The 9,588-nt window shown below is 42.6% G+C and overlaps 1 protein-coding gene across 1 annotated transcript; it reads right to left on the bottom strand.

The window, feature by feature from the left end:
• Positions 1-8,240: 8,240 nt before the first annotated feature.
• LOC141129753 (odorant receptor 131-2-like) lies at positions 8,241-9,176 on the bottom strand. Its single transcript, XM_073617839.1, has one exon. It carries the CDS (start codon positions 9,174-9,176, stop codon positions 8,241-8,243), a length of 936 nt encoding a protein of 311 aa, XP_073473940.1.
• Positions 9,177-9,588: the final 412 nt, after the last annotated feature.

Raw genomic sequence — 9,588 nt, 5'->3', positions numbered from 1 at the left:
ATGGCACTATATAAGTACCTGCAATAAATAAAAATAAATAAAATCTGCTATAGTAGAGAAGTAGAGAATGTTTGCTTAGAGAATAAAGTGAAGCTGGTTTTCTTCAATCATTAAATGACATGTGAGACATTTATTTCCCTACACATGGGTATTCAAAGTGAACACTTCTCTATACCTTTAGAAAATCAGCCCCGATCTATTCACTGTCATGAAACATAAATGGGTCCTTTGAGATCTTCACTATGCATCTTGCTGGCGCCGTGTAATCTCTGCCTTGAATGTTGTATATGTGTTACCCACCTTCACTTCAACAGAAAGACTTTCAGCCATGCAGACTTTTCTATACTTACAGCAAGGTAATTGATGAAGACCGTCACCAACTGATATGAGATATTCTGTAACATGGACCTTCTGAGTCTTTGTGCTCATGTCACAGCGTTAATATATAGATACTCTATAAAGTGCCATGGGTGATAGAACATTACACATTAGCTCTTTAGAGATACAACTGTTGCGTCATGTAATAAAGGGATTAACGCCTTTTTTAGCAATTGCAGAGTTAAATGATCCCCATGCACCGACCTGTCTCAGGGGTTTACTGTATCCCATTTTAGCGTCTTAATTGCTCTCCTGTTATGTTTAAATGACAAGATTTATCATGTCAAATGTCCCTGATTTCGAGGGACTGTCCATAATTTGGAACAATGTCCCTCTGTCCCTCTTTCCTCCTCATTTGTCCCTCATTTTTGGTCTGATCCATATAGTTGTATATAAAATGCACTTTTTATCTTTCAAAAAGTCTTTCCGAGTGCTAAACCTTTCATCCAATTTCTACATTGCTGCATTTGTGTATTTCAAAATCCACTATAAAGGAATAGTATTGGTTTAAAAAAAAAGCACTTTTGGGTTTTAAATAACAATTTTTTTGTATAATTTTCCTTTAAGGAGGCATGGCGGGGATGTGTGGCATCCCAGTCTTATGCTGCGTACACACGGTCAGATTTTCCGACGGGAAGTGTTGGATATGAGCTTGTTGTCGGAAAGTCCGACCGTGTGTATGCTCCCTGGAACATTTGCTGTCGGACTTTCCGCCAACAAATGTTTGCTAGCAGGTTCTCAAATTTTCCGCCAAAAAACGTTGTTGTCGGAAAGTCCGATCGTGTGTACACAAGTCTGTTGCACAAAAGTTCAGGCATGCTCAGAATCAAGCAGAAGGAGCCGCACTGACTTTTGAACTTCCTTTTTCTCGGCTCGTCGTACATCTTGTACGTCACTGCATTCTCACGTTCAGAATTGTTGGCCAACATTTGTGTGACAGTGTATATGCAAGACAAGTTTGAGCCAACAACCTTCGAACAAAAATCCACGGTTTTGTTGGCGGAAAGTCCAATTGTTTGTACGCGGCATAAGTCCTTAGGGTTCAATATTGAGTTGGCCCACCCTTTGCAGCTAATAACAGCTTATTCTCTTCTGAGAAGCCTGTCCACTAGGTTTAGGAGTGTGTCTATGGGAATGTTTGACCATTCTTCCAGCGCATCTGTGAGGTCAGCCACTTAGTTGGTCAAGAAGGTCTGGCTCACAGTCTCCGCTCTAATTCATCCCAAAGGTGTTCTAACAGGTTGAGATCAGGACTCTGTTCAGGCCAGTCAAGTTCCTCCACCCCAAACTCGATCATCCATGTCTTTATGGACCTTGTTTTTGCACTGGTGCGCAATCATGTTGGAAGAGGAAGGGGCAATCCCCAAACTGTTCACATAAAGTTGAGAGCATGAAATTGTCCAAAATGTCTTGGTATGCTGATGCCTTAAGAGTTCCCTTCACAGGAACGAAGGGGCCAAGCCCAATCCCTGAAAAACAACCCCACACCATAATCCCTCCTCCACCAAATGATTGCTTTGACCAGTGCACAAAGCAAGGTCCATAAAGACAAGGATGTGCGAGTTAGGGGTTGAGGAGCTTGAACTCTGAACTCTGACAAAGAGTGGTCATTGTGTGCATGTGATAACAATATCACAAATTCTCTACAAATGTGGCTTGTATGGGAGGGTTGCAAGAAAAAAGCCACTCCTCAAGAAAGGCCACATGTAGTCACCACTGAGCTTTTCCAAAACGCACCTTGAAGATTCTGAGGCCACATGGAAGAAGGTGTTATGGTCAGATAAGACTAAAATTGAATTATTTGGCCTCAACACCAAATGATATGTCTGGCGGATATCCAATACAGCTCACCATCCAAATAACACCATTCCTACAGTAAAGCATGGAGGCGGTAATATCCTATTATGTGGGGTGGTAATATCCTGTTATGTGGGGTGGTAATATCCTGTTATGTGGAGTGGTAATATCCTGTTATGTGGGGTGGTAACATCCTGTTATGTGGGGTGGTAATATCCTGTTATGTGGAGTGGTAATATCCTGTTATGTGGGGTGGTAATATCCTGGTATGGGGGTGTTTCTCTGCAGCAGAGACTGGAGCACTTGTCAGGATAGAAGGAAAAATGGATGGGGCAAAATACCATCAAATGCTTGAGGAAAATCTGCTACCCTCTGCCAGAAAGTTGTCGATAGGAAGAAGGTTTACCTTCCAACATACCAATGACCCAAAGCACACAGCAAAAATGACCACACAGTGTTTGAAGGAGAAAAGGGTGAATGTCTTTGCATGGCCTAGTCAAAGCCCAGACTTAAGCCCCATTGAAAATTTGTGGAATGACTTGAAGACTGCAGTCCACAAATGGTCACCATCAAATTTAACTGAACTTGAGCAGTTCTGCAAAGAATAAAACATTGCAAAGTCTAGATATGCAAAGTTAGTAGAGACGTATCCCAACAGACTAAAGGCTGGAATTAAAGTGATTGTAAAGTCTCGTTTTTTCCCCCTATAAAATAACAAACATGTTATACTTACCTGCACTGTGCAGTGGTTTTGCACAGAGCAGCCCCAATCCTCCTCTTCTTGTGTCCCTGGCTGGAGCTCCAGGCCCCTCCCTCCTGTTGATTGCCCCCACAGCAAGCAGCTTGCTATGGGGACACCCGAGCCGAGCCGCAGCTCTGTGTATCAGTGTTAATTTTGGCAGAAAATTTCGATTTAGTTTTAGTCTTAGGACTAAAATGGCATTTTAGTTTTAGTCCCATTTTAGTCTTCTGCAATTGTTTTAGTTTTTTTTTTTACTTTTTCAAATACAAAAAAAAACCCTCATCCAACAGAGAGTCTACATAAACTCACATTTCAAAATCATAACATTACTTTCCCGCTTACATTTCCGCCCCCTCCACCCCTCCCCATCCCCCCACCTGCAGATGGTCGCAGTAATACTACTAAGACACTCCTGTTCTAACTGGACTATCCCAAGTCCCCAACCCATCAGACCTCGCTTATAATCTCCTCCAGGTAGCTCCAAGAGCTTTTGTAGTTTCACCATACAGCCCATTTATCAGCCCGTCCCTCCCCCTCATCTGGCTCTGCTCCCTCACTATCCAGACACTCCACGTTATATATTTCATTTATACAAAAGAGCCAATCTCGAATGTTTGGGCTTGCTGGATCCAACCAATTCCTCGCAATCTGCTTCTTGGCCGCATCCAGCAAAATAGGGACAATGGATGTTTGATATTGCTTAATGGGCTCCTCAGTACCATGGAATAAACAAACCCATGGATCTTCTAACAAGGGTTTACCCGTAATTACTTTAGTTTGTTTTATAATTTTTTCCAGAATGTTTTAATGACGGTACACTCCCACCAGATATGTGCCATCGTTCCCACAACATCGCACCCCCTCCAACATTTCTCCAGGTCAAATTTCCTTATTTTGTCTGGGGTGGCATACCACCTTGCTAGGCATTTGAAATTTATCTCAGTCCTCTTGCTATCTACTACTGATTTATGTAACATCTTCAAAATCTTTCCTAATGTGAAATTACTGCACCGTGACCCTAACTCCCTTTCCCATTTCTTGATATATGGGGACACTTCCAGCCCCTCCCTCTTGCTTAGAATCTTATAGATTTGAGAAACAAGGCCTCTCGATTGCTCCCTCACACAGAGCTGCTCAAGGGGCCTATACTCCTCCTCACTTCTGAGTGGTTTCGGTAATTTCCCAATAAAGAGAGACAGCTGGAGATACCTCCATGGATCAATCGAGAAATACTCTGACCTGTCCTTCAAATCAGAATACGTGCATATTTTCCCCTCTCTAATTACATCTTTTAATTGTGTACTATCCCTTTTAATCCAATTCCCTCCCACCTCCCTCCTCCCTGGTTCAAAAAAAATATTCTCTTTCATATATATCAAAGGTGAATTATAAGTCCAGTTATTCTGGGTGTGAACCTGATCCCAAAACTTTAAAGAATTATGTGTTAATACTGCAGTATTTATGCTCAGTGCTCTAAAATTAGGAGGGTTCCAGATAATGTGACCTAAGTCTATACTACTCAAACTGTGTTCGATATTTACCCACCTCCTGTCCGAAGCCCCCTTTGACCATTCTATAACTTGTGCAAGTACCACCGAAGTGTAATATTTATTGAAATCTGGAAGTGCAAGCCCCCCTTTTTCTTTCCCCCTACTCAGGACTGATCGAGCAATTTGTGTTTTTTTGCCACCCCAAACAAACCTCGAGATCAGGCCCCTTAAGGCCCTAAAATATGACTGGGGGAGTGGGATGGGGAGCATCTGGAACCTATACAATATCTTAGGCGTTATACTCATTTTCACTGCATTAATACGTCCGAACCATGAGAGGGGACGTGAAGCAAGGCTTCTTACTTCTCGCCTGGTTTCATGCAACAAAGGGATGTAGTTGTTTAAATACTTTTTTTTCAGGGTATTTTATAATTTAATCCCCAAGTAGTTGATCTCCTTTCTCCAAGGGAAGGGAAACACCCCTGCGAGGCTCTTTTCATCTTGTATGCCCACATTAACATTGAGCACCTCGGACTTGCCAAGGTTGATTTTAAAATTTGAAATCTCTCCAAACCTTTTAAGGACCTGTAATACATTCGGGACCGTAATCCTGGGGTTTGTGATAAAGAACATCACATCGTCTGCAAAGGCCACGAGTTTATGTTCCTCTGATCCTATCCTCACCCCGCTACAGTCTGTATTGTTGCGGATAGTAGACAATAAGGGTTCCAAAGTAAGGACAAAAAGGAGGGGGGATAGTGGACACCCCTGCCTAGTGCCATTCTCCATCCGGAAAGGACTAGAGGAAACCCCATTCACCTTTACAGATGCCGAAGGACTGGTGTAGAGTATTTTAACCCAAGAAATTAATCTTGGGCCTATCCCCATTGTTTCTAGTGTTTTAATCGTGCACCCCCAGTCTACCCTGTCAAACACTTTTTCCGCGTCCATTGACAGGAATAGAACTGGAGGCCTCCCTAGTTTGGTGGACTCCAACAGGAGTACTGATCGCACTCCGTTGTCCCTACTCTGCCTCCCCGGTACAAAACCCACCTGGTCTGGGTGCACCAGAGTGGTCATTTTGTCCCTTAGTCTACTAGCCAGAACCTTGGCATTTACATCGGCATTCAATAATGAAATAGGTCTATAACTAGAACAAAGCTCCCTATTTTTGCCTTCTTTGAAAAATGTAATAGTCGCTGCCAGGGCCTCTCCCTCCATTGAACAATTAGGACCCAATTCATTCCAGTATTGGCTTAACCTTGGTACCAAAATATGTTTAAATTTTTCCAGGTATAATGTGGTATATCCGTCGGGGCCTGGACTTTTTCCCTTGGGGGAGTTCTTTAGAGCTGAATATTTTTCCTCCTGCTAGCCTGCTTGCCCTCTTTTATTGGCCTGTGTGTGCCTGCCTCTCCTTGTTGGCCTTCGAGACATACTGTCTTTGATGTATTGGAATAGGTACACAAGGAATTGTCTGCAGTCAGCTTTAGCTGCACACTGTGCCCAGTATACGGTACACTAACTTAATAAACTGCAGCTTATTTCAATCAACTGCCTGTATTATTAGGAATAGAACAGGAATAGTCTGCAGTCAGCTTTACCTGCACACTGAGCCCAGTATATAGTACACTGACTTAATAAACTGCAGCTTAGCTCAATCAACTGTCAGCCTATATTATTAGGAAGAGAACAGGGATGATCTGCAGTCAGCTTTACATGCCCACTGAGCCCAGTATACAGGACACTGACTTAATAAACTGCAGCTTAGCTGAATCAACCGCCAGCCTATATTATTAGGAAGAGAACAGGGATGGTCTGCAGTCAGCTTTATGTTCACACTGAGCCCAGTATACAGTACACTGACTTAATAAACTGCAGGTTAGCTCAATCAACTGCCAGCCTATATTATTAGGAAGAGAACAGGGATGGTCTGCAGTCAGCTTTACGTGCACACTGAGCCCAGTATACAGTACACTGACTTAATAAACTGCAGCTTAGCTCAATCAACTGCCAGCCTATATTATTAGGAAGAGAACAGGGATGGTCTGCAGTCAGCTTTATGTGCACACTGAGCCCAGTATACAGTACACTGACTTAATAAACTGCAGCTTAGCTCAATCAACTGCCAGCCTATATTATTAGGGAGAGAACAGGGATGGTCTGCAGTCAGCTTTACGTGTACACAGAGCCCAGTATACAGTACACTGACTTAATAAACTGCAGCTTAGCTCAATCAACTGCCAGCCTATATTATTAGGAAGAGAACAGGGATGATCTACAGTCATCTTTATGTGTACACTGAGCCCAGTATATAGTACACTGACTTAATAAACTGCAGCTTAGCTCAATCAACTGCCAGCCTATATTATTAGGAAGAGAACAGGGATGGTCTGCAGTCAGCTTTATGTGCACACTGAGCCCAGTATACAGTACACTGACTTAATAAACTGCAGCTTAGCTCAATCAACTGCCAGCCTATATTATTAGGAAGAGAACAGGGATAGTCTGCAGTCAGCTTTACGTGTACACTGAGCCCAGTATACAGTACACTGACTTAATAAACTTCAGCTTAGCTCAAACAACTGCCAACCTATATTATTGGGAAGAGAACAGGGATGGTCTGCAGTCAGCTTTACGTGCACACTGAGCCCAGTATATAGTACAGTGACTTAATAAACTGCAGCTTAGCTCAATTAACTCCCAGGCTTTATCATTAGGAAGAGAACAGGGATGGTCTGCAGTCAGCTTTACCTGCACACTGAGCCCGGTATACAGTACACTGACTTAATAAACTGCAGCGAGAATAACAGGAGCACTCTGAAGTGAGATCTAGCTAAACTGAATACAGTGTATATATATATATATATATATATATATATACAACTCCTGTGATGCATATTCCGTATTTATCGGTGTATAACACGCACTTTTTTCCCCTTAAAATCAGGGGAAAATCGCGGGTGCGTGTTATACGCCGATCCCCCGCTAACTGTGAGCGGACCGAGCTCCGGCCGCCGATATACATAGATAGCCGAGTGTACTCGGCTATGTTCGGCTAGCTGCGCTCAGTCACGCCCAGTCCTGCCCTATGATGGACACAGGGACTGGGTGTAACTGTGAGCGGAGCTAACTGAACCTAGCCGAATACACTCGGCTATCTATGTATATGGGCGGCGCTCGGCTCCGCTCACAGTCACGCCCATCCCGGGCGGGACTACAAGAGGAGCTGAAAGCGGCCGAGAGCTGCCGACATACACAGGACCGGCTCTGTATTTGGGCCCAATTTGGACATTTTTACTTAGGGGTGTACTCACTTTTGTTGCCAGCGGTTTAGACATTAATGGCTGTGTGTTGAGTTATTTTGAGGGGACAGCAAATTGACACTGTTATACAAGCTGTACACTCACTACTTTACATTGTAGCAAAGTGTCATTTCTTCAGTGTTGTCACATGAAAAGATATAATAAAATATTTACAAAAATGTGAGGGGTGTACTCACTTTTGTGAGATATTGTATCTCTTATGAGCTTTTTGTAAACACAAATGCTTATCTGAATTGGCATTTCCAAACGCATGCTCATAGGATGTACATGTGCACAAAAGTGTACAGCCATTCACCTCTATGGCTGCTTGTATGACCCACCTGTGGCTCTCCAGACATGGGAAAACAAGGATAATTTTTGTCTGCTAAGCATATTTTTTGCCTCACATCCTGAGGCCTAATAAAGCCAAAATTAAGCAAATTAAAGACAATATTGCATGAAAAGCATTACAATTTTTAATACCTACAGGATTTTATTTACAAAACAAAAATTATCACAGATATTAATTTACTTATAAGCCTCTTCTATTGATGGTACTGCCGATCGGAATGTCATCATATACTTGCGGAAGGTTTCATCTCTCAGTCCGTAGATTAATGGGCTTAGAAGCCGGGGAAGACACATGAAGAGCAGATAATTAATAATATTCATAAAGACTTGATATTTATACAGGTAGGTTTCGGTGACAAAAGAGCTGAAGGACATCATACATAACATCAGCTGAAATGCATGAAGCATGATCGTCTTTCCAGCCTTGAAAGCCGATGACTTGTCAGAGCCGACCTTTCGAGCAACCAGCACCACCTGTATATAAGTGTAGATGATGATGAGTCCCACAGCAGAAAAACTAATGGTGATGCTACAGAGTGTGATGATGCCTTGTTCCCGAGTCCCCGTCATTGACTCTCGGCTACAAATCACAGACAGAGAGAAGAAGTTCTTCTCAACCTTGGAGCCCAGGACAACAATGTCTGCCAGGTTAAATATCAATGCTACTGCCCAAATACAAGCAAGGGTGATGGTGGAGCTCTTTGGAGAGCACAGCTGGGTGTGTCTCAGCGGAAAGCACACTGCCACATAGCGTTCCAAAGACATGACACTTAGATTGTAGGGAGTGACGCGGAAAGTCGATGTGCTTATCGTTAGCATAATGTAGCAGATCGAGGCTGGGATGTAAACATAATACATGTAAGCTATATAAAGGGCAAAGACCACTATGAGATAAAGGGTATCGTTAAGAATCATATGGATGAAGAGGACATAGCGAGCCTTCTCCTTAATATAAGCAGTCGTGAAGAAAGCGTAAAGTATGACCACAACAAAATAGAAGAAGATGCAATGACTCAGTACTAAGATGATAAAGCAGGTCATGTTTACAATGCCAGCAGTTTTGAGCAAGGACATATCGGTAAGGTTGGCAGAGAGAAAAGTAGTATTTTCCATTGGAGAACTATGCTGGTAGCCTACACCTGTAACATAAAATAGTATATGATAAAAGGGAAACTAGACAATAGGGTAAGGGCTGCGAGAAGGATGCAACCACATTAAGCAACTAATGTTTCAATAAACCTTCCACTGTTTTATACTCCAATCCAATTCTAGCAAAACTTTGCAAAAAACCCCAAAACTTAGAGAATGGTTAAAATTCATTTTTTTTTTGTTGTTGCTGTCCCTTTGGGGAGTTTTTCCTTCAATTCCTATCTTAAAATACAACAGGAAGTGATATTAGGTCTGGAGTAAGGATGAGCTTGGGTTCTGTCTGAAGTTAGTGGCCATTGCTGAACCAATGAACTACAGGCAGGAGATGTATAGGCATGTATACAAAGGGACGGGAGGCTTGTGATAACATTGACCT

The sequence above is a fragment of the Aquarana catesbeiana genome, linkage group LG02 (genome assembly GCF_042186555.1).
Source record: "Aquarana catesbeiana isolate 2022-GZ linkage group LG02, ASM4218655v1, whole genome shotgun sequence".
NCBI classification, from domain to species: Eukaryota; Metazoa; Chordata; class Amphibia; order Anura; family Ranidae; genus Aquarana; species Aquarana catesbeiana.
This window is presented reverse-complemented; position numbering and strand designations above follow the sequence as displayed.